The sequence below is a fragment of the Paramormyrops kingsleyae genome, chromosome 22 (genome assembly GCF_048594095.1).
Source record: "Paramormyrops kingsleyae isolate MSU_618 chromosome 22, PKINGS_0.4, whole genome shotgun sequence".
In the NCBI taxonomy this organism is placed as follows: domain Eukaryota; kingdom Metazoa; phylum Chordata; class Actinopteri; order Osteoglossiformes; family Mormyridae; genus Paramormyrops; species Paramormyrops kingsleyae.
This window is the reverse complement of record NC_132818.1, coordinates 12,716,660-12,742,085: the sequence shown is the minus strand read 5'-3', so window position 1 is coordinate 12,742,085 and position 25,426 is coordinate 12,716,660. Positions and strand designations below refer to the sequence as shown.

Genomic DNA, 25,426 nt, shown 5'->3' with positions numbered 1-25,426 from the left:
GTAAACACGCCTCTCTCTTTTGGTTCAAAGATTCTGCTGTATTGACCGCTGGGGGTGAATTCATTAAAACTCAGTTTAACTCCCCCAAATGCTGACCTGTTTCTGTTCTGATTTCGGTGTTACTGATGCATACTGCCTTTTTAATTAGATCTGGGTGATTTTGGCTTCTGTGTGTTACAGTAACCCGGGTTCGAGTGGTGAGGGTAGAAGGTTTAACACCCTCACCTTCTGTGATTGTTACCTAAGGAGTTGGACTGTAATATCACTGGTATAATGGTGTCAGTGATACATTGTGAATGGGAGTAGTGGTTTTCCTGCGAGGAGTATTACTGACTGGGTTACACCAGTTGGCATGCCCCCCCCCCCCCCACCCGCATAACAATGCAGAATCGTTTAATAGGAGGAAACTGCAGTTTGTTGGCTTTGGGGGGGGATTCACATTCCGTGTGTCAGCCTGTGAAGGGCAGTCCAACCCAGATAGCAGTGATGGTTATAGCTGCCCCTTCACCCGCGAGGCAACTCTGCAATCAGGGACCGAAGCTGACCAACTGTGAGCTCCTTTTCCGGAGACAGCAGTGATGACATATGGTGCCCTGGTGAGGAAGGAACAGGGAGCCACTGTGGCACAATCCACCCCATAGGGGGTGCCATGGAGCACAATGGGGCAGAGAGCCGTGCCCGTGCCTGCAAGGTCATGGGTTCAAATCTTGTCCCTGGCAGAGTAATTATATCACTGCTGGGCCCTTGAGCCAGACCCTTAACCCCAGCTACTCCAGGGATGCTGGATGCCCTCTCGTCTGTGACCCCAAGCTTACCTCACTTGAAATTTCACTTTGGATAAATATATTCAAATGTAATCATCTCACAGTGTCAGCACCAGGGGTTGCTAATGAGCTAAATTACAATCAGTAAGCACACTAATGAACCTGGGTCTTTCAAACTACTAAAACATCCTGACTTCCTGTGAGCTCTTGTATCTTCTGACAGATACAGGACATCAAGGTCTTGGCACTGCTGATTTTCCAGGCTTTGCTTTCCAGCCAGGTGTGAAGCCTCTGGCCAATCAGAATCAGTCATTATTAAACAAGCAACCTGGGAGTATTGAAAACACGGCCTGGATTTGGAATCGAGGGCTAGATTTAAAGAGTCCTGTTCTAAATACTACTAAACATTGGAGAGATGGCTCACAACACCCAGATGATCATTATAATCTCACTGCTTTGGTCTTTCTAACATCATAAATGCTTATAACAGTTCTCAAAGTAGCATTCAGTGAGGCTCTGATGATTAATTGCATGAAAGTTAGCGGCTCTGAGTCCCAGAAGAGGTCAGGTCACATCATCACTCTGATGCCATAGACAGAGGTGACAGCCAATCACAGAGTCACACCATCACCCTGACACCACAGATAGAGGTGACAGCCAACCACACCATTACCTTGATGCCACAGACAGAGGTGACAGCCAATCACAGAGTCACACCATCACCCTGATGCCACAGACAGAGGTGACAGCCAATCACAGAGTCACACCATCACTCTGACACCACAGATAGAGGTAAGTGTTGTCCATCCTTACCTGAGCACTAACCCACTGATTTGGGATACAGATTTACAGGCGGGAATCTACCTTTCTGGGAAGCTCGCACTACTCCTGAACGAGAGAATGAAAGATGTTCATGCTCCGACATATGAAATGTCCAGTGACCCCCTTCCCCCAGTTTTCTGGACCAGCAGATGATAAGGTCAGACACCAAGCAGACATCCTACTCAGTATTCCTTCACCATGCCTTCCATTGCTGATTTTTAATCAAATGTTGTTAGTCTTCCCTGAATTACAATGAAGAGAGCGCCCCCTGGCTCTGTACTCTGGAATTATAACTTCACTACCATTTTATCATTTTGATGAGAAGAAATTAAACTACGACATACCATTTCTTTAATTGCCCCCTTTAAAAGGAGAGGGTCATTTGGTCGTATCAGCAAGGCTTGATATGAGCGGAATGGGTCTGTGATTCCGGCATCGCGCCATGACCTTGAATTCATACTTACCGCATTGTACTAACTGCCATGTGCTTCGTGTAATAGTCGTTTTAATAGCAGGGCGACCCATTAGGGTATCAGGTTGAGTCCCACTGAAGCTGCATCTGCTTCCCGCCCGGGCCACTTAAACACAAGCACTCAGAGTATTACTACGTCTGTGCCTTCACTGTCCCTGTGCCGCCTAGATCAGGGAGGCATAGAGCATTCTGGGTAATACTGTGATAATCAGACATCACCGTTTAGAGTGTTTTTGATGAACTTGGGGGTTAGGGGGGCAGAGGTTAATGTTTATTTGAGCAAAGCACAAGTTTAACACCGAGCACTAATAACTGTCAGGGGACAGAGAGGGAGGGAGAGAGACTGAGGCGGTGTCAGTGTGAGGCCGAGGGGGTGGGGGGGAGCAGGTGATGAATCAGCATTAAGCTGGGGGAGGGCAGAGTGAGGGAGGTGGGGGCAGCAGCTTCTGTAATATGGGATCGCTGAGTGGCAGAGACCCCGAGGAGCAGGAGCAAGGATGCTGGGCGAGGGGGAGGGGCGTGAAGGCATGCCACGGGTGGGTGGGCAGCCTGTCCCCAAGCCCCCCCCCCCACCAGGGCCCCAGGTGGCGAGGTCAGTGCTACACGCTGCCTGTCATCAAATACTGCAACATGACACTGCAGCCAGAGTGTTCAAGATCAAGCGGGAAGGTGCGTGGGGGGGGGGGGGGGTGAGGTCAGGGGCCGGTGGTTGGCACTGAGGATTTAGCCTGCAGTAAAAACATCCTCTTCCTAAACACTGACATGCTGCCTGCTCACGTCTGCGATCTTCATTCTCATTTTTCCTGCCTATGTGATACACACCGACACTGGGCCTCGACCCTGCGGCCTGCTGTCTCCCCCCCCCACCCCAGCCTTGGTGTCCGGTGAGTGTCCCTTGCACCTGCAGGAGGTGCTGCACTTTCTGGGACAGTGTATGGAGCTGTCGCTGGGCTGGTTCGAGGAGGGGATGGGGAGGCTCGTTCAGGGCTGTACTTAAGCCATCTAGTATAGGGCCGGCCTTATTATCAAGGGGTGGTCAATAGCAGTCATGTGATGAGGTCAAATCCCATTGGCTGTGGGAATCATCACACTCTGCCAGTCATTGGCTGATTTAATCTAATGGGTGGGACTATACTTTCATGACCTATTTGTTTGACCCTTGTATCTTTCCATCTGATAGTTCTGCCCCTGAACTTGTATCCTATCAATAATTCTAACTGGGGTGTCTCTCAAGGGAGAACAGCCAGTCACCAAGTTCTTGGTTTCAAGCCTTGCTGCCCCCACTAACGGCACATTTCCCACTCTCTGCCACTAGGAGGCGCCGATCATACATGTGTCGGACATGCCTGCAGTACACATCCACGTGCTGTCGGTGTACCTTTGCTACCTGCCTGGCCCACGGTGCATCCTGCTGCTCTGCCAGCACTTTCTGGTGCCCTTCTACTCCTACGTGGGGCCACCGACACCTGCTGCAATACCGGGCGTTAGCCACAGCGCCACCTGGTGCCTGGGCTGACCAGGTAGTGCCAGAGAGGACGGGCACAGAATGACATTCATGGGCACACAGTGGACAGGTGGTGGGCCAACGTGTCACTTAACTGAACCTTTGGGATCAGAGCACAAGGAGGCCACCAAACCAGAACCAGATGGGTAATTCTTTCGAGCAGAATTATGAGGAGATGTTCGGTCTTTTATGCCATTCAGAGATTTTCTAAACCGACCGCTTTCCCAGTTGGTATGTAAGTGTGAGCTGCTTCTCATACATAGTGTAAATAATCATTTCTTATGTCCCATGAAGGTGTCTGCTAGTGTCCTGGATGTGCAATATATACTTCTGTTTACGTTGTACCGTATTTATTAATTGCGTAAAATAAACAGTATGACGAGTGAGCTCTCATTACCTCCCAGGTCGCAGCCCTGCCCTTTGGGGAGGGGACACTGGGACTGACGCTGGGCTTTAGGTTCCAGGCACTGTGATCTTGGAGGCTGATGTCACAGGGTGCTGGCCGAGTGACAGAGTGATTTAAAACGTGCATTTGATTGTACACGTACATAAAAAAAGCAGGCAGCAGTCAAGAAATGTTTTTTTTTCCAGCTGTATTCTCCGGTAGTTAAAACACTACCCTTCCTGTCACCTGTAACCGCTTCAGAAGCAATAAATGAATGGAAGGTCGACGTGCAACCGTTCGGTGGCTTCCCCACAGCCGGCACAGCGGTCGGCACATCAAACAAGGCACCAGAGGCGGGTCGGGGGCTCGTCTGTACGTCTTGCATGTCCGTGAGCGTTTTGGGAGGGGGGAAGAGAGAGTACAAATAGAACGGGGCTTGTGAAGTGCTTAAAAACTGTACAAATTTAAAATAAACAAACAAACAAGCAGATATAGCCTGAGGCTACAGTCTCGTCTCCAGCAGAGAGTTCGGAGCAGGCCTCTCAGTTCGGAGCAGGCCTCATCTCCAGCAGAGAGTTCGGAGCAGGCCTCTCAGCATCCAGAGAGAGGTCCAGCTGAGAGGAAGCTGCGGACGGTTCTGGATCTTTAGCGTAGCACCTTTTGGACCGGGTCTGTAAACTCAAAGCCGATTCTCACAGTTTTGTGGCGGGCGGGTGGGTATGGGGGGTGAAGGGAAGGAGCTTCTTGGAAACAGGCTGCCCACCCCCTCAGTGCAGATGTGCGTTGAGGTCGTACTTCTCGCAGAACTTGTCCGTGAATGGGATGCAGGTGAGCAGCTCGCACCAGCCGCACGTGATGGGGTAGACGTAGAAGAGTACCAGCAGGGAGGCCAGCAGGCCCACAAAGACCAGCAGGGCGGCGATGATCTGGCAGCGCTTGCGGTACATGTCGAGGCGGCCAAAGCTGATGTAGGGCAGGAAGGCGAAGGAGAGGAAGAAGCCGGAGATGAAGCCGCAGATGTGGGCGAAGTTGTCGATCCAGGGCAGGAGGCCGAAGGTGAAGAGGATGATGACGACGCAGAGCAGCTTGCCAAATGCCCGCCACGGCTGCGCCAGGATGGGCCAGCTCTGGAAGAGCTCCACGAAGAGGCAGGCCAGGATGCCGAACTGCGAGCCCGCGGGGCCCACCTGCCGGGGGGAGGCGGACATGCATCATGCGGGCGCGGTCAGTCACACACACTGCCACTGACTCAAGTGATTCACACCATGACAGGGTGGAGGCAAATAATGAGGATGCTGGCGGGGGGGTGAGGGTGGTGATGGGGGGGGGGGGGTGACGGGGTTTGTGATGACACCTGGGCCCAGGGAAGCAGGTGATACCTCGGCCCGGTAGGGCAGGAAGATGGCGCTGGCCAGATTTCCCGTGATGCCGCTCAGGATGTAGATGATGGAGATGCGTAACCAGCCTGCCAGCTTCTCCAGGTCCCTCAGGATGGTCATCTGGAAGCCCATGGATACCAGGCAGTGCAGGATCCTGCAAGCAGACCCGGCTGGTTGGTGCGACAGCTTCTGACAAAAGGAAGGTCTCAGAAATGTTTTGCTGTTGGTTCAGGGATTTTCTAGGGACCATTAGATAATCAAGCAAGGAGGTGGTGGTGGTGGGGGGGGGGGGGACAGAGTGATAGGGGAGAAAAGAGACCTCAGCAGCGAAGGGGACTCATGCAGAGAGTGAGTTATTCAAACAGCAAAGTGCCTCAGCAGGGCTCCCTGTGATTAGGAGTGTAGGGCGTGTGTGTGTGTGTGTGTGGGGGGGGGGGGGGGGGGGGGCAGAGGGGAGGTGTACACACGCAATGGCCATCAGCAAGCCCTATGGATCCTGCAACCAGGGCACACAGAAGGACTTGCGTTTAGGGGTTAGATAGGCCGGCATGCCAGGCATACAGAACCGGCTTACAGATACCTCCAGCATGGCGCCATGGACACTGGTCAGGCTGAAAGTATAATCTACCTGGAAACTGACTGTTTTTAATGAATCTTATAGCAGGGTGCCTGCCCCGCCCCCCCCAGCCCCGCCCACTCACCCGGCATGGAGGAACAGCGAGAGCCACAGCCTGTAGAACTGATCCGGCACCTCTGGGTTCAGGAAGGGGAGCAGGCCGCAGACGTCGTCCATGCAGTGCACCTGAAAGGGGAGGCACGATTTTACCCACAATGCCTCACAACACATGCATAAACGCGGTGATTTGGAATCATCCAAAATCAATTAATAATAAAACCTGAGTAACTCTGTAGACATATAAAGAGCAGGACAGGAATAACTTGGCCTCAAAGTCGCCCCCCCCCCACCCCAGCTGCCCGTCACCCCCTATCACCCATGGGTTAGCAAGGGTAACTTTCCTCTTTGAGATGAACAGGATATGCCTTCGGGGTGAATTAAAGCCGTTAAATTAACCCACTTAGCGAGCAGAAAGGGATCTTCAGCAGGAGGCGTGGATTGGACTGCCATCTGCGGACATGTCATGTGCTGGGATGCCGAGCCAGAATCAGCCTGAAGTGGGGGGGGGGTTTAGCCTGAAGTGGGGGGGTTAGGGTAGCGAGGTGAAGCTGAGCATCCAGCTGCAGCTTCACACACGTGAGGATATTCTGTTAGTGCGGCTGGGGCTTCAGTGCTTAGGGACGTGGCAGTAGACGTGTGTGTCCCCGGACCGGGGGCTGGAGGTCCAAGAGCAACCAAGGACATTCACTCGGTCAGGTTCAGAGCACAATCGCTTGTGTCTTGTAGTCGACCATCTGGTTGAGTCCATGTGCTGCGCAGTCAGTCAGGTTCAGAGCCCGTTCAGTTTCTTACCTGTGAGCACAGGGTGGCCTCTTCGTGAAAGTATCCCCTCATGAAGTCACAGTACTCTCGTGAGGTGATCTCACACCTGCAGCAGGTAAACATACTGTAATCACTCGGAAATGACACAAAAATCACGCCATAATCAACCGGAAATGACACGGAAATCACACCGAAATCACACCATAATTACCTGAAAAAGACAGGGAAATGACAGTGTCATCACACAAGAATCACACCATAATCACACAGAAATCACACCATAATCAATAGAAATCACACCATAATCACTTGGAAATCATTGAAATCGTAGTAATCCCATGGAAATTACAGGGAAATCATACGACTCACACAGAGGATTGTGTCACAAGCCAGAAACAGAACCTGCAGCAGTCTGTGAAGTTATATAATGAAAAGAGCGACCAAAAGTGTGTGTCTGTGTGTTAATATGTGTGTCTGTGCTTGTGTGTACTCTTCTCACCTCCCTTTAGTGCCAATGCAGCAAGGCCGCCCTGTGAGCTCACAGTCGATGTGGGGGAGGTTGGTGTGGTTGCCTGTGTCAGACTTGGTACAGATCTGAAGACGAGGAACAGAGGAACCCCAAATGAGGTATTTAGACCCACTCATGCTACCAGACAGCCAAGCGTGAGGCTGAAGAGGTGGGAATGAGGGAGGGACCTACAGGCCACTTGGTGATGTCATTGAGCCACTTGTGCGGGGACACGGAGGCCGGCTCCAGACAGGTCCTGCACAGGGGAGCAGGGCACATACGTGAAGATAATGGTTACCTGGTTCTCCACCACACCCAGCCCAGTGCACTGCCATACCCGGGGTCCTGATGGCACACAGAGCCGGCGCGATCAGGCCACTTCACCCATTCTGCCAGGGTGGCCTGAGAAGAAAGAGTGATAGAGTGCGTATTTAATAACATAGTACCTGTAATACAGTTGGGACGCTTAATAAAACAGTGCCTTTAATACAGGCAGGTATTTTATAACACAGTACCTGTAATATAGGCTGGTATTTAGTAACACAGTTCCTGTATTACAGGCAGGTATTTTATAACACAGTACCTGTAATACAGGCAGGTATTTTATAACACAGTACTTGAACTACAGGCTGGTATTTCACAGTACTCATAATGCAGGTGGGTATTTAATAATATAGTACCTATAATACAGGCAGGTATATAATGGCACAGTACCTGTATTATAGATGGGTATTCAGTGTCAAGGAGTAAAAGGGTAAAATTGTCTTTGACTTGTGTAGACCTGCAGTCCCTTAAGCACGTCGCCCTCTGCTGGCACTTACAGAGCACTCCTCCCGAGACGTCTGGACACAGCCAGAGTGGTCATTGCGTACGCAGCAGGCCGAGTTGCGCTCTTTAGCCCGCTTCTGCTGGATCAAGTCATGCACCTGCCGATCCTGCCGCATGCATGGGGAGAACTTGGCTCCCAGGTGGATGAGCGCCTCCTACAAGTGAAGTAGTAAAGCATGAAAAACATAGCGCCCTACGGAGCTTCCCTCCCATCAATCGATGCCAGGTTGTTCTTACCGAACTTGGCCCGACCCAGAAGTTCTCCTGCTGGACAAACTTGACATTCTCATAGACACCTTTATTTCTAAGGACCTGCAAAGCACAGAATAGTGCTCCACATATCCACAAACCAAAAATCACATAGCGAAGAATGACTGATCCACGTGGGATTGGGTCGGAACCCGGCGGCGGGACGAGGAGGAGCCCTACTCACGGAATCCACGGTCTCATGCTGAGCGAAGCCCACTGGTGCAAAGCCGTAGATGCACACGGCCAGGATGGTGATCAGCAGGTGCACAAACGTGATCCAGTATGTGAAGAAGGGTCTGGGAGAAGGCCAAGAGTGCGTCACCTCATTTCCCATAAAGCCCCTCACCGGCGCACACCGTCTGAGAGTCGGTCAGACACAGGAGGGGTTTCGCGAGCACCTGTGATCGTCCATGTCCTCGATCTGCCGCTTGACGTAGCTGTCGATGTGGCTGCGGTAGGTGCGGTTGGTGAGCCTGCCCACCATGCCTAGGCCGTATGAGCGCTTCTCGCGGGCAAACAGCTTCTTAACAGGGGAGGCAATGCGCTGGCCCCGCCTCTGGCCGCTGACGCTCACCACCTCCTGCTGGAGCCGCACTTTGGGCTGCATGGCGACTCCCTCCTTCACCTTGCGCCAGCCTCGCTCCATGGGCCTGGGGGGTGGGGGGAGTTGGGTTTACATCATGGGGCAGGGCAGACTAGGCGATGTTAGCTGTTGAAGGGGGGTGTGGCCTCACAGCATCAAGCGGCTCCTCTCCAGCTCGCCTCGATCCAGGACCCCGCCCGTCGCGTCCCCCCCCTCCGCCAGCCCGTCTGACTCCAGGTCTGTGACCGCCTCGAACACCTCGTCCGTGTACGTAGACAGCTCCTCCTGAGGGAGGCCGTCTTGAGGCATAAAGGCCAGCGCCTCCTCCTGACCTCCAGGAACACAGACATACTTATAGCGTTTAACAGGCCGTTTCCCAACAGAGGGCACCATAGGTCTCATTGCTATTCAAAAAGTACTGAGAGCCTCAGCCTTGACAGGAGGTCAAATGGAAACAGACTTCACAGACATCAATGGCAGCACACACATTACAAACATCTCCATTAGCCCGTTATCAACAGGTGAGAAAGATCATTAAAATTGCAGCTCCTAAAAATTCAAAGGTCTTTCTGATGAAATAATCCACTACCCCACTAGAGGGCACACCACTTAAGATACTGTATATGCACTGGTTAAAGATTGGAAAGAGGTGTCGGTCTCATGGCCTAAAACTTTCTGACCAGGACATGAAAACTGAAAACCAAGAGAAAATAATGGAAGGGGCTGAAAGGTCCCTCACATGGCCAAAGAAGGAGGTGTCCAGGTCTTCTGGAAGGTCCAAGTTCTCATCGTCCAGGAAGCCAGCAGGGGAGAAGCTTCGCCTCTGTAGTCGAAAGGAGGCACCCTCCCGCAGGGAGCGGCCCTATGGTGCAAGGACCGCGTGCCACCACGATGCAGTCAGGGGAGGGAGAGAAAGAATGGGTTTCACTTGGTTCTGAAGGATCTGAGGTCAGCAGCTGAGTTTTTGACCCCGAAGAGCATGATCACGTGACCTCGCTGGGACGTCCCACCAGACGCAGTCAGTCACTCCCCAACACAGATGGTGCCTCACCTTGACAAGGGCCGCCGCGGCCCGAAAGCTCATCTTGGCCACAGACTCCCTCTTGCGTCTGCGTGGCAGGCGGTTAAGGCCCGAGCGGGAGCTGGTGGCGGAGCAGACGGAGGTGCCGCCTGGCGTCATGGGTGTCTGGGGGGCGCTGAATCCCTCCCCGTCCTCCACCATGCGGAAGGCACGCCCCCGTGCCAGGGGGTCCACAATCTGCGGGGGGAGACCGGGTCAGGCTGCAGGGTAGTCAGGGGCAGATGGGGGCAGTAAAGAGCAGATGAGGGGGGTGAGGAGCAGTTGGGGGCAGTAAGGAGCAGTCAGGGAGCAGTAAGGAGCAGTCAGGGGCTGTAAGGAGCAGTCGAGGGCAGTAAGGAGCAGTTGAGGGCAGTAAGGAGCAGTCAGGGAGCAGTAAGGAGCAGTCGGGGGCTGTAAGGAGCAGTCGAGAGCAGTAAGGAGCAGTCACGGGCAGTAAGGAGCAGTCACGGGCAGTAAGGAGCAGTCAGGGGCAGATGGGGGCAGTAAAGAGCAGATGAGGGGGGTGAGGAGCAGTTGGGGGCAGTAAGGAGCAGTCAGGGAGCAGTAAGGAGTAGTCAGGGGCAGTAAGGAGCAGTCAGGGAGCAGTAAGGAGCAGTCAGGGAGCAGTAAGGAGCAGTCACGGGCAGTAAGAAGCAGTCAGGGAGCAGTAAGGAGCAGTCACGGGCAGTAAGGAGCAGTCGAGGGCAGTAAGGAGCAGTCGAGGGCAGTAAGGAGCAGTCGAGGGCAGTAAGGAGCAGTCAGGGAGCAGTAAGGATCAGTCGGGGGCTGTAAGGAGCAGTCAGGGGCTGTAAGGAGCAGTCGAGGGCAGTAAGGAGCAGTCACGGGCAGTAAGGAGCAGTCAGGAGCAGATTGGGGCAGTAAAGAGCAGACTGGGGTAGATGGGGGGGCCTACCTTCTGCATGCCGTGCTGTGGCCCTGGCAGGTAGAGTGGCGGCGGCGTCTCAGCACTAGCCAGCGAAACGCTGTCTTGGCTGGACAGCTCCATGCCGCGCAGGGCCTGCGCTTTCAGTCGCCCGTAGCGCATGCTGCAGTGACGTATGCTCTTGCGGTGCCAGCGCTGCGTGGCGTCCCCATCCTTACTGATGCCAAACCAGTCCGCCGTGCCCCTGCGGTCACAGACAGAGAGCGCTGAGGATCTCCATTCCCCTCCTGGTCCATTTGGGGGGGCAAACTGAAAGTGATGAGTGATGAGTGACACGTGACGACTGACAAATAACAAGCGATGAATAACAAGTGACGAGTTTAAAAGCAACCGAACTCAAATTTTCCATCCAAAAGACCTGCTTAATACCACTTTTTGCTTGTGGAGGCTCTGGAGCGGACATGTCTGAACATGCCTCAGCCGTGTGACACAATAGCTGGAAGTTCCCAATGAGCACGAGGCTTATGGCTCCAGGCCATGCACCAGCAGGGACCAGTAAGCCAATCCCAGCTGTTTTTCTTACATGAACAGCCTCCTAGTGCCAGTGTGTCACTGGCTCATTACAATAAAACTGAAGCCTTGTAGCTACACGACACTCGGATGATCTAGCAGGACAGCCACTCACTCACTCATCAGTCACATGTGCTGGCCCCTCCCCACCCCACACTAGCTGCTCGCTGTGCCCAGTATCTCAGCCACCTCTCTCCAGCTGCAAGCAGCTGAGGTGAAGGATGCGTGTGTCCCCCACAGCACACAAGCAGTACAGCAGGAGGGAGCCTGCAACCACCCCTTCTTCTGGAACATTCCAGAGCATTCTAGAGCAAACCGCATTCTAAAACAGAGAGGAATTCTAGATGTTTCCCAATCCAGTCCTCTGGGATCCCGGTAGGGAGTTGGGAGGGAGCAAAAATGTGGGCTGTCTGGCAGGAAGCTCAGAGGGAGCAAAAACATGGACCGACTGTGCATCCCCAAGGACCGGATTGTGAAGCAATGTTCGAAAGCCCGGGAGGACTGATGTATTACCGGAGCGCAGCCTTATCTGTGTCACCAGGCTGTTAGCATTCCTGACATTGCGGTCAGTTCCCTGGCCTTGGCATGGCGTAACGCTGGCACCATCCCCATCTGGACGTCTTTTAAAAGGTCGCCTGTCTGCAATATATACCGTCCTGCCTTTCTCACCATAACCCAACCTCCCAAACCTACTGCCAGTGCCGGAGTCGAGCGGCCCACTGCCTTTCACGACCAATAGCCATCTAAGAGCTCCTGTGGGAGACGCAGGTTCACGGTGACACACACCACGAGCTTCTGGGCCAGAGACCCCGAGAACAGATGGCAGTTTGGGTGGGTGGGGACAGACTGTTACACCGCTGAGAGACAGAGAGCACCTGACTTAAACCATGTAAAACTACAATCTGTGGGAATAACTCGATAGCAGCTTATAAAAACTAGGTAATAATTAATAATTTAACTCTATGAGTCACTTCCAAGTGCCATATGGGCTGGGTGAATAACAGTAATGTTATTGACTAGTAACGGAAATAGCAGTGAAAACACATAGTCTGCAGATCCAGCTTTTACAGATAAGACAGGAAGCTGCTGATCCAGGCACATCCACGTGGAAGGTCACCCCCCCTCCGCCAACACACACACACACACACACATGCTCCCTCTGCAGTACCTGAGGAAGATCTTGGACAGAGAGCGCCCCGTCCGGGAGGAGCGCCGTGCAGCACGCTGCCCTTTCACAGGCACGGTGCTGATCCGCTCAAAGTGCACCCTTCTGCTGGGGTGGGGGTGTGGGGGGGGGAGGGTCGTCGAGGTCAACGTAGGAAGGAAGCAGGCAGAGGAGAAAGAGGGGAGAAGAGAGAAACAGATTGCAACCTGTGGACAGACGGCAGGGGGAGCAGCGGGTGCAGGAAGGGTTAGTGAGGCACAGGGAGGAGATGGCGAGTGAAGTTAAGTGGCATTGCGAGGACGCGAGAGACCCCACACACACGCGGACACACGGGGGCCCCTGACACAGACGGTGCAAACATACTAAGAACATACATGTTGTGATATGGGCACACAGGTCACACAGCTCGCACGCCAGAGCCCGAACCCTCCCCGACAACATGCCACAGGAATGGAGGGATCACACGGTCTCTGCTCGGACCTCTGGGTAAATCCTGCCTTAGTCCAGGGCTGGGGGTTCAACTCCCACCCTGCCTGTGTGCACAAGCAGCTTATTCTCCAGCTAAAAGGTTCAGATGAGCATCCTGCAAAGCCCAGCAGATGAGGCGTACGGGTCAGCATCCTCTAGGGGGAGCCAGAGAGACCAGGACTCACCTCCGGATGGTCTGTGTGATGGAGGTCTGCCGCTGGAAGGCAGGGCGTCTCTGGGACAGGGGGTCAGCCACCGAAGAGCGGAGATGCGTGGTCTCCACCGGCATGCTGAAGCTGCGGAGGTAACCATGACGCCTCACCGGCTGCGTGACCGGGATGAGGAAAAGAGGCAAGAACAGAGGATGAAGAGGGAGGAGGGACAGAAGAGGAACCGAGGAGGAACAGAGAAAGAGAGCAGAGGAGGAAGATGGAAGAGAAAGAAGGGGTGGAACAGTGGAAGAGAAGGGAGGAACAGAGGAGAGAGAGGGCAGGAAGACAGGAAGAAGAGAGAAAGAAGGGGGAGGAAGAGGGAAAAGAAACATAGAGCAGGGACACAGGAAACATAGAGCAGGGATACAGGAAACATACAGCAGGGATACAGGAAACATAGAGCAGGGACACAGGAAACATAGAGCAGGGATACAGGAAACATACAGCAGGGACACAGGAAACATAGAGCAGGGATACAGGAAACATAGAGCAGGGATACAGGAAACATAGAGCAGGGACACAGGAAAAACAGAGCAGGGATACAGGAAACATAGAGCAGGGACACAGGAAACATAGAGCAGGGATACAGGAAACATAGAGCAGGGACACAGGAAACATAGAGCAGGGATACAGGAAACATAGAGCAGGGACACAGGAAACATAGAGCAGGGACACAGGAAACACAGAGCAGGGACACAGAAAGGACCAGGGAGAAATAGGAAGAAGGAACAGGGAGGAAGTACAGGAAGGAGGAATATAAAGCAAGGACAGAGGAAGAACACCAAGAAAGACAAACAGAAGAGGAAGAGGGAAAGAGGAGGAAAAGAGGAAGAGCACATAGACACAGGTGGAGACACAGGATCAGTAAGTGAACAATGACAGACACACAAAGACACATGGGAGATGTAGTCAGGAAGTAGGAAACCAACCTGAGTGTAATGCAGACAGTAACACAGCGCCATTAGACATGCCATGCACACAGGACGGCGGCTGGGGATGGGGAGTCACCTGGGCAAGGGTGGGGGGCTCGTCCAGCGACACCTGAGTCAGCGGGATGTCCAGCTTGAGCCACGGCGGCTTCTTCCTCTGCAGGCTGCCCTGGCGATGCGATTCCGCCATGTTTGCAGCCCTGCCCCCCGCCGCCCACCTATCCACAGAACATACACAACACCGGCCAATCAGGAAGCAGCTCTGACCAAAAAGGACCAATGGGCAGCTAGGATGGGCAAACGGCACAGCATGCGCCTCACTTCCTGTGCTCAGTCACAGAACCGAACTCGAACAATAACCAGGAATTACATAGAATATCACACAAAACTTGAAAGTTAACCTCTGTAATGTTCCTCTCTACCACAGTGTGCCGCTAAAATGCCAAAAGTGTTTTAAGACGTTTTTCATCTACACAGGCTTCCATGAAATAGAGCACATATTTCCGGAAGCTGAACTTCCTTTAAAATGTTCTGTAAGATGTTCTGAGGGTCTGTCTTGGGAACGGGCGAGATCCCGGACGGGAAGCACTATCCCAAAGGAGCCCTGACATCAAAGGCAGGCCTGGATCATTCATTCCCAGCACATCTAACCAAACTACCCCCACAAAGCGATTCAATGCCACAAGAAATGCCAAGACATGCAGGGTTGGTAAGAAGCTGCGGAACTTCCTGTGACAGTTTCACAGCTTCAGCTGAATGTCGACCCTCCCAGTTAGGCCATAACCACCCCAGTAGCCATGGCTCCCCTTTGACCAGCAGGGGGTGCTGCTGAGTATGGGGGTTACCAGCCTCTGTGAAGACGTTCTATAAAAGAGCTCCAGTCAGAATGAGAGAGCAGACAGACAGCAGAGCCCCAGAGGATGGGGGGGGGGGGTGCTTCCAGATGCTGTTCTTTCATTGGTCAGCTCCTGGTCCCTCCCCCTCCCATCACTGAGCAGGCTATCCCACACTGGCTGAGACTTGGGCTCCCAAACTCCCCAGTCATGGGGCCCAGACACGTCTCTCCTTCCCACACAGCAGTCAACCTCAAAAGCTGCCCCCCCACCCCCAACCGCCCTGCTTCCAGGAAGCAGAAATCTCACCCGCGTTCACCCCCCTGAAAGAAAAGGCCACCCACCACATTCAGAATGTCCAAACCAGACTGGCATCAGGTCCTATCCTTCAACGGATTATTTCAATATTTTCTTTTTCCCCGAATGAAGTGTTGATGTTTAATACCAGGTAATTACATATTTAAGCTGAGCAGTAATAAATATGAGGGAGCACTGAATGCAGCCCCCTCCCCGAAGTGATAAAAGGAACAAAAAAGACACTAACAGCAGCTATGCAGGGGGCCGAAGAGCGATTACATCCAGACAGGCAGAGATTTCCGGGGCCTGTTTTCCTAAGATGCCACCTGGTGGCTCCAAACAGTAACGAAGGACAAGGTAAAGTTAGGGTGCCCACAGATGTGGGGGGCTTCTGTTTACATTCCTGTCTGGTGACACAGAGCGTCACTGCGACTCCATTTTGTGTCTGAGGTGGGGGGGGGGGGGCGTCAAAGCCACATTAATTCTGAGCTCCTCCCCAGGTCCTACAGGAGCAGCGTATCAAAGGGGAACACAGGGCACTTTCATTCTGTCCAAACTCTTAGCCTTTACCTTTGACCCTCCCCCCCTCTGGACTTGATATGCAGCCCAGTCACACCTCCCCCCCCCCGCCCTCACCCACTTCCTCCTCTGCAAAGACACCACCAGCGATTTCAGTTTCACAGATGATTCAGCCCGAAACCGCGCGGCGTGACCCTCCCCGCTGCCCCCCCCCCCCGGGTCCGGAAAGGCAGAAGGTCTCTTTGGGCTTTCAGAAGGATCTTCACTGTCTAGGGGCTGACAGCTTTAAGCTGCCCCTCAGGAGACCCCGCGACCATCACCACAGCGACCATCACCACCATGCAGCATGGTGTGACCTCAGCTAATGGGGGGGGCAGCCAGACCACGAGTTTGACATCCGTCACGAGTTTGACATGTCACTTCCTCATGGGTGACACCAGCAAACACAGCACCCACCCCCCCCCCCCACACACACGAATGGCCGGGGCCATACAGGACCGTATTACTAAGGTGAAGACCCCGAAATACCCCTCACGATTTCGGGTGCAAACGTATCAGGTCCTGGGGCACAGAGCCAGCACACCACAGAGCCCGGAATTCAGGGCCTGACCCCCCAGCAGGGAGGGAGAGTTTCACTTTGCACGAGGCTTTTTTGTTGATGTGACTTACAGAGAGCAGAGAGTGCTCAGAAGACAGAGGTGACTGCCTGGCATGGACAGTGTCCTGGGGGTGTCCAGGAATATACACTGCGCTGGAGATTTTCTCAAAGGTACAACAGCAGGCCCCTACTGCAGGTGGGATCCCTCTGCTGCCTACTGCCCCATACACCGCCTGTATAAAGATCCCCAGCAGGGGGCGATGTCCTGCCGTCCACGTGCTGCCAACAGAGGAGATGGGTGACCATCCCACACTTCACACGGGAAACATTCACAAAGGAGGCCTTCTGAGCACCACACACAGCTGCAAGCCATTCTCCTGCTGCTCCGCAGGTCGGCATGCCCTGTGAACTCCGGCGGGAATGCACGAGGAGATGCCGCGGCAGACGGGAAGGCCTTTAACGCCCGCGTCCGCGCCCAGCCAGCCAGTGTCTCCTCCAGGTTGTAGCTTTGGGGCCCAAGTGATCCTGATTTCCCGATGCGGGGGCCTCTCTCTCTCTCGAGGTTTAAGCCAATACGGGCGGCTCCAGAGACTGGCTGCTGTTTTTAATTCACACCATAAAAAGCTTGTCTGTCTTCCAGCAACGTTCCCCAGCAGCACAGGACAGCATTCCATGGAAATCAAGGGCTGTAAAATGGAAACTAGCAGCAGCCAGGCAGCAAGCGGAGTCACCGGGGGCCCAGTGGACCCCCACCCTCTTCTTCTGGCCGCCATCGGGATCACGCGGCCCCATTTCCAACTGAGCTAACCCCAGTTGACCCAGGAGATTGTGGAAGGCCATGCGGCCACCTGCGTCCTAGCGACATCTTTGCCCACGTGCATGCCCACGTGCATGCCACTCCCACAGCCTGCCCAGCTGTGCAGTCATCAGGGCACAGCTAGGCACCGGAGATGATGCAGGAGGTGGATAGATCCGAGCAAACTGGGGAAAAAGAAACGTCCACGAGGGGAGGAAAGCAGGAGAGGCGGGCACAGTGCCAGGTCATGCAGCATGAGGCATCCCAGAATGCATCACTGCACCCCGCACCCTCTCACCACAAGTGTAAAAAATGTGGGAGCACGACAGTCACATGGCTGGCTCAGAAATGGAGCAGAGACAGGGCAATGGGGTGCAGGCCAGATTTGGGGTGGGGGGGGGGGCTTTCCCAGCAACGGAAATGCCACACATACTCCCAGAGTGTTCCCATGCAGGGCTCTGGGTGGGTGGAGGGGCCGGATGAGGGGGGTGGTTGAACACTAACAGACATACAGACCCACAGAGTAAAGTCATATTTCTTTTGCCGTCTTGATGTTCCGCTCATGCTACAAAATGGAAGGAGCAGCTAAAGGCACATTCAGAGATGAGCGGTTTCAGACACGAATAGCAGGGGGGCGGCAGCATGAGACAGAGTCTGAAAACCAGCTTGTTACAGGTCCCATACCAGGAATCCTGTATGTGACACTCGTAACACAGGCTGTATGCTGCATCACTGAGAGGGCAGGGGGAGACTGACCCAACATCCATGGGCCGGGGGGGGGGGGGGGGGGTAGTGACTCCACATCCATAGAGAGGGAGGGGAGAGAGCAACCGCACCGCCAGTAGGGTTGGCCCCCATCCCTTATAATATGGGACGATCCCGTATTGGAACATGCTGTGTCCTGAATTATGCGGGATAATGGTGGCAACCCTAATAGAGAGGGAGGGGGTTGGGCAACCCCACATCCATGTGTGGACACGGGTTCAATCACCAGGCTCCCAGTGACTGTCAGCCAGCAGCGGGTCCAGCAAAGGTTGCGACCCTCTACAGGAGCACTGGGCCTACTGGCCCTGTTGTGGTGGGGAAACAGAGACCCAGCCTGTCTGTTTGCCTTCCCCGCTCTCTCAGAATTTTATTCACTTTACAAAACAATGACAACTTAAAGGTCTGGAGCATCCACTAAAGCATGGAGGGCGATGGGGAGAAATGCAGCACTGGCAGCATGCTTCAGGTGTGACAGGTCCCACAGCAAGGACCAACGGCAGGAGACCAGGTTTGACAGCAGGATCCCACAGTGGGCCTTGGCAATGGTGCCCCGAAAGGCTGGCACAGGGACCGGAGCGAGCACCAGCACACCGCGAGAACCATACTGCTGCTGGAGACTTCAGCGGGGGGGTTTCAGACAGGCAAGCAAGTCCTTCAAAGGTGGAGGAGGCACGGAGGAATCCACCAGAGGGCCATTCAGACATACCTTCCCACTTCCAACAGACGCATCAGGAAGTCAGCAGGAAGTCAACAGGAAGCTGAGTCTCTCCCACTGAGCTGCAACGCTGTTGCACACGATCCACATTTAAATATCCCAGGATGATATCAGCTTGCATCTGGCTCTCAGAAAACCTCATAGTGCATGTGCCCAACACGCTCCAGGTGGGACTCTAGGTCCGGTGCTGAGGCCAGATCTGCCTTCTATCCATCTGGGGAATGGAGAACCCAGGCCAAGGGACTAGCCACCCCGCCAGAGCCTGAAGGAAACATCAGCGATGAAAAAACAAAATGCTTCAGTGCGGGAGGGGCATGACAAGGGGCATCACCGACTCAAAAGATCTCAGAGTGGAACCTAGCAGCTTTAGAACCCCCCCCACACAGAAGACGCCCCCGAGGATGGAAACCCACCCAGGCCTAGCCCTCAGCTGCAGGGCCAGATGCTCTTAACTCATCCTAGGAGGCCTGGAAACCCCCTCACGCTCCCCAGCACCGCCTCAGAATGGCCCCCGCCCACCGTCCTGCTTCTCACCAAGCTCACAATGACACCAGGGGTCAGACACTGGTCCGTTTTCAGGATGATGAGGCTCAGAAGGAGGGAAAATCCAGCCTGGCCAGGAAACAGCCACCAGGGCGGCCATATCACAGGAAGTGGCTCTCAGCACAGCAGTAGCCCTTCATGGAACAGTGACACACACACAAAATCTCCCCTAAGTAAAGGGGAGGTTGAGGAACAACTGTACTGGGCTTCAAAACATGAGCGGCCCTGACCACGTGGCCTCGCTTGGGTCGCTGGCAGCAGCCACTGTTGGGGAAAGGCATGAGACAGGAGCGGAGGAGTCCAATAAGATAGGAAGTAGGGTCATTGGGGGAAGGACGTCACTCCTCGGGACCAGTCCTAGCTCAGCTGCTGAAACAGAACCATAAAAAGACTCTTAACTCCCCAAAGAGCTGAGATTATCACTGGAGGTTAAATATGGATTATGACTCTGCAATGGCTCTCAAAGCCAGCCTTGGGTTCAAGGGGCTAACTTTGCAGCCAGAACCCAGCGACCAGCGGCTGGGACACGACCGGACCAGAGCCGCTCCGGGTGCCAGTTGGCTTTGCATGCCCAGACACAGCTTGCTACTCTCGCAGCGTGGATGCAGAAGTTGATGCCTTAAATCCCTGAGTAGGTAACTTCATCAATGAGCCCAGAGGCCGTTAACAGTGTATTCTGTCAACTTGCTATGTTTGAGTGGCTCAAAATGCATTGATAAAACATACAGCAGATACGTGGTGTGGAGCGAACACCGGGCCTTACGCCACAGCAGAAGCAGCAGTCACGCCTCTGAAAGGGTCACGGACACAGTGGCATAGGAGTGGTAAGGAACAGCATGGCTGCCATGGAAACGCAAGCCACAGGACAGCCACATCACATGCTGGTGGTCTGACCACAAGCATTTGCAGAGCAATCAGACAAGATGCTTCCACTAAGTACAGTGGTACCTCGGTTCTCGAACTTAATCCGTTCCGGACTCCGGATCGAATCCTAAAAAGTTCATGTTCTGATCGAATTTTTACCATAAGAAATAATGGAAAACCAATTAATCGGTTCCCGGCCCCCCAAAATTACACCTAAATATGATTTTTTTTTTTTAGCATTTAAACACAAAATGAACAGGATAAAACAAGAAGAGCATTTTTTTTTCTTAATGGCTTCCAAAACGATACAGATCTTATCCCAACATTACCCCTGTCCTGCCCCGATCGTCCGCTCCTTCCGTGTGCTACGCCCCCTCGTTAACCTCCTGTGGGATCCCCATGTGATCAGCTGTTTCTGGTTGTTGTCATTAGTCCTCTGTATTAAGTCCGCGTTTCAGTTTGTTTCCCCAGTCCGGTCATTGGGTCATTACAGAAATGCTCCAATAGTACACGTAAATTAGTGGTTTATTTATTGTTAGTTAATGTAATGTTGCGCTGCTTTATTTGGTTAATCCTCGAGTCTGTGAAGGCATTCAAGTAAGAATTGCATTGTAGTATGACTCATTTCCTGGCGCGTACAATTTATATTAGGTCAGCGTTCACGGTTCGACTTCTGACATTCAGATCGAGTTCTAGGTCAAACTGGTTTGTTCGACTTTCAAGAAATTCGAGTTCTAGTGAGTTCGAGAACCGAGGTACCACTGTATTTAAGAACTAATGGTTATTTAGGAGTAGAACAGAAATCTTTATCCTAACCCAATTCCTTTGCATTTTTCTCTTTTCTCAAATTCCGTTTTATTTTTTCCAAATTCTGTTTTTTCAGATTTATTTTGGATCTGCTTCAGATTTTAAGTTTTTATAAGCTGCCGAACTGAAAAAATAAGCTTTTAAGGAGACAAAAGTCATTTAATTAAATGTTAATTAAATCTGCTTAAAGTAGAGCTGCAGGATTCTGAAAAAAAATGTTAATCACGATTTTTTTTGTTAGAATTTAGATCGCGATTCTCTGTAACGATAATTTTTCCTGAAATTTAAACGTTTATTACAGTCATTAAACTGCAAAAAGAAACGCAACAAAACATGACTGATATAGAACCGGTATATCAACTTCTGACAACAGAAAAGGAACACTCAATTAGCCATACCGAAAGTTCCGGTACCGAACGTGCCATTGCGGTACGCTTTCTTTGTCCATTGGTTATACAAATTGCCTGCTTCTGGAACGCAATACAACTGCCGTCTTGAAAACACTTGCGCACTCAGAAAACAACGATAAGCGAGGTAGTAATAATAATAACAACAAGGGATGCTTGGAGAAATGAAGTGACCGAAGCTTTAACTGCGTTCTGGTCGAAAGAACAAGTAATCAAGATAGCATATAAAGGAATGAAGTACAGTATTTTGTATAATATACTAGGAGAGCACAGCATTGGAAATTTTGTAAGTATCGCAGTGTGTTTTTGTTGTAATAGATATTGGGGTATTTATAAAACAAAAAAAGGACATAAATTTCTCAAAAACCCGTCTAGGAGTGATCTGCAAAGATGAAAATGAGTATGACTGTCTCGGAGAACACATGCAGCGCTCATGCAAAAGCAGCGGAGATTAACAAGCTGATTTAAAGCATATATTAGAAAATCTTAAAAATTAATAATAATTAAAATTGCAAAACTCGATCATTTTTTATGACGGTTTAAAGAAACCTAAACTCCCTGCTCTATAATGTCCGTACCGAATTGAAGGTAAGAAAAAGCCTGATCTTAATTTAGCTGACTAACGATGTATGAATTGGTGTTTGCATTAATATCGCACATCATCCAGCCATATAATATACAGCCGTGGCCAGAAGTCTGCTGCCTCAGTTTTTGTAATGGGGATTTGCATAAAATCCAGGGTGTTATGAAGTGTGATCAGATTAATTGCAATTAAGGTAAAGTCCCTCTTTGCCATGAAAATTAACTTAATCCCAAAAACCCATTTCCACCTAAATCAACCATTTATCGGATCATCAAGAACTTCAAGGAGAGAGGATCAATTGTGAAGAAGGCTTCAGGGCGCCCAGGGAAGTCCAGCAAGCGCCAAGACTGTCTCCTAAAGTTGATTCAGCTGTGGGATCGGGGCACCACCAGTGCAGAGCTTGGTCAGGAATGGCAGCAGGCAGGTGTGAGTGCATCTGCGTGCAGAGTGAGGAGAAGACTTTTGGAGGATGGCCTGGTGTTAAGAAGGGCAACAAAGAAGCCACTTCTCCCCAAGAAAAACATCAGGGACAGACTGATATTCTGCAAAAGGTGCAGGGACTGGACTGCTGAGTACTGGAGTAAAGTCGTTTTCTCTAATGAATCCCCTTTCCGATTGATTGGGGCATCCGGAAAAAAGATTATCCGGAGAAGAAAAGGTGAGCGCTACCATCAGTCCTGTGTCATGCCACCAGTAAAGCATCCTGAGACCATTCATGTGTGGGGCTGCTTCTCAGCCAAGGGAGTGGGCTCACGCACAATTATGCCTAAGAACACAGCCATGAATAAAGAATGGTACCAAAACATCCTCCGAGAGCAACTTCTCCCAAACATCCAAGCACAGTTTGGTGATGAACATGCCTTTTCCAGCATGATGGAGCACAGGGAACATTTCGGGTCCATGGCCAGGAAACTCCCCAGATCTTAATCCCATTGAGAACTTGTGGTCAATCCTCAAGAGGCGGGTGGACAAACAAAAACCCACAAATTCTGACAAACTCCAAGCATTGATTATGCAAGAATGGGCTGCCATCAGTCAGGATTTGGCCCAGAAGTTGATTGACAGAATGTCATGGCGAATTGCAGAGGTCTTGAAAAAGAAGGGGAATTGTCTCTTTGTATAAACTTAATGTAATTGTCAATAAAAGCCTTTGACATAGATGAAATGCTTGCACCAATACTTGTTTCATTGTCAAAACTTGTGGCCACGACTGTAGGCTACTACAGTACAGCGGCCGGGAAAGCCAACTGGGGAACGCTAATGCAAATAAAGAAATGCACGTCTACTAGAAAAAAGGGCTGCAAAGCGACAAAGCATATTATTCAAGTTCATAACGAACCTGCAAACACACTGCAAATTCATAGATGCTACACGAATTCAGAAAACATTTTCATCAAATAGACAACGCATGCGAATCGCATTTTATAAATGCGCTCCATATTCACAGACGCGCCGCAAATGCAGAAAACGACTGAAACTTCGGAAACGCACTTTAAATAGCCATAACACAACGGAAGTGTTTCCGGAGGACACTTATGAGGCGGTCACATGCTTGTAATAATGTTTTTAACGTAAATGTTTAAACTTTGCTATTAATCTGGCAAACTGCATGGTTTTAAGTTACAGTTAATCGGTGGCAGCTGTGTTTATGATTAACCTGTGTAGCTCCCTGAGCAATTATAACCTATAGTGCAGAAGCTACCAGTCACATCTAATCTACCATTTAACACACAGCTTCTTGATTATTTGATTCTTCTAGCAATCTGTTCAAATAGAAGATACAGTGGAAACCGCGTATAGTGATCACGTCTGTCTTGGTGAAATTGATCCCTAGAAGCGGATGATCATTATTGCCGATTTTTTTCTTCTTTATGTCTCAGGGAGATTACCATCTAAATGACATTTGTATTTTTATTAGGCCCACATGAATATAAGGTAATAAAATGGACAGCGTCACTATTTACTTAATTTTGATTTAAAAATACAGTACAACTGTTTCAAACGCTTTTCAAATTACAGTACTGTACAAATTAAAACAGTAAACTGAGTATAATTCAAATACGCTATAATACAGTACAGTACTGTACATAAAATATAGCTTATTGTAGTTTATCATAAGCTTTGATGAACACTGTACGCTGACATCTTGATTACTATAAGTGAATTATTTTAACAGTATTTGTACAGGAATGATTCTGTCCCAAGCTTTTTGGTCCATATAAGCAGTTAATCACTATAATCATGATCCATCATCAGCCGTTTATACGGTAACTTTACTTTTCACTTGTAAATTTTCGCCATTGGCTCCATTGAAAAGTACGCCTGAAAAAAAGTGTCTTCCGGATTGCTGTTGTTTTCTGTATTTGCAGCGCGTCTGTGAATGTGCAGCGCATTTGTAAAATGTAGTTAGCATGTGTCATTTTGATGAAAGTGATTTCTGAATTTGTGAAGCGTCTTAATTTTCAGTGTGTTTGCACATGTGTTATGAACTTAAATAATATCCTTTGTTGCTTTGCAGTGCGTTTTTCTATTAGACGTGCATTTATTTTGAATTACATTGGGCTTTCTCATTTATATTTTGAATTGCACTGGGCTTTCTCGGCCACCTTACCCATTTTTCGGATTCAGTACAAAATACCCTGCTTCGTTTTGTGATGTCATTCAGTGCCAGTCCCAGTTTTTACGCAAGTGGAAAAACAACACCTTGAAGGACCAAAAGTGAGCTACCTTCTGTGGTGGAAAAGCGCCCTTTACAGAGAATGCAGAATTATGGGATGTTTGAGACTCTCTGAGGAAAAGCAGGAGTGCTTGTTTTGATCCAGCTGATATAATACAATGCAGAAGAACCATTGAAATTTAGAAATTAGATCGCATAGAGGTGTGAATCAAGATCGAGGTATTTTTACGATGAATTGTGTAGCCCGAACTTAAAGGCTATTTTTTTTTCAGTTTGGCAGCACATAAAATCAGTTCTGGGTTCTCTCCCTTATTGGGAGTATTAGGACTGTTTCAGTCTTTTTGTTAGCAGACGAAAGTGATACGGAGATGCAAATACAAAGTCGATGGAGAGCGATGAGGCATATGAAGCATATAATATAATTTAAACATAATGTGGGCATTATTTTGTCTTTACTAATATTAACGATTCAAGTCGCAGTCGGGTTGAATAAAAGCATCGGGTGAGTTCTGGTTTCCCGTGAATGAAACTGTGCATCGCTGGTTCCTGCACCACAATGGAGACACAAAAGGCAAAAAGGCTGATTAGGGGGCCGTTCCTGTCAACGTCTGAGCTACCTGGGAAGTGCCCTGAGTTCCTGCAATAGAGTCTTATGGTTACTAGGCAACATCCCTGCACTCATTTGGCCAGATCTGGCTACAGCGGAGTCCTTGCTGTTAAAAAGTCTCTGGCTATGCCTACTGCGAGGGTATTTTACAGGGACAATTGCAAAATGTGGAGAAATTCATAGGTTTAAAATGTAA

General features: G+C 50.9%; 1 protein-coding gene across 3 annotated transcripts in view; it reads right to left on the bottom strand.

The window, feature by feature from the left end:
- Positions 1-4,138: 4,138 nt before the first annotated feature.
- rhbdf1a (rhomboid 5 homolog 1a (Drosophila)) overlaps positions 4,139-25,426 on the bottom strand; it is a 28,019-nt gene continuing 6,731 nt past the window's right edge. Inside the window, exons 2-19 of one of the 3 annotated variants that reach the window (XM_023822151.2) lie at positions 14,299-14,437; positions 13,264-13,403; positions 12,614-12,718; positions 10,906-11,119; positions 9,984-10,190; positions 9,672-9,794; positions 9,084-9,259; positions 8,748-8,999; positions 8,534-8,645; positions 8,338-8,412; positions 8,094-8,255; positions 7,610-7,674; positions 7,465-7,528; positions 7,264-7,358; positions 6,795-6,870; positions 6,028-6,128; positions 5,327-5,480; positions 4,139-5,134 (exon numbers count right to left, since the gene is read on the bottom strand). In XM_023822151.2, the coding sequence (XP_023677919.2) occupies positions 4,715-5,134; positions 5,327-5,480; positions 6,028-6,128; positions 6,795-6,870; positions 7,264-7,358; positions 7,465-7,528; positions 7,610-7,674; positions 8,094-8,255; positions 8,338-8,412; positions 8,534-8,645; positions 8,748-8,999; positions 9,084-9,259; positions 9,672-9,794; positions 9,984-10,190; positions 10,906-11,119; positions 12,614-12,718; positions 13,264-13,403; positions 14,299-14,409 (2,652 nt within the window). In that variant the 5' untranslated portion in view covers positions 14,410-14,437 and the 3' untranslated portion in view covers positions 4,139-4,714. The remainder of the gene's footprint in view (positions 5,135-5,326; positions 5,481-6,027; positions 6,129-6,794; positions 6,871-7,263; positions 7,359-7,464; positions 7,529-7,609; positions 7,675-8,093; positions 8,256-8,337; positions 8,413-8,533; positions 8,646-8,747; positions 9,000-9,083; positions 9,260-9,671; positions 9,795-9,983; positions 10,191-10,905; positions 11,120-12,613; positions 12,719-13,263; positions 13,404-14,298; positions 14,438-25,426) is intronic. The other 2 variants (XM_023822152.2, XM_023822153.2) reach the window with 2 other exon arrangements.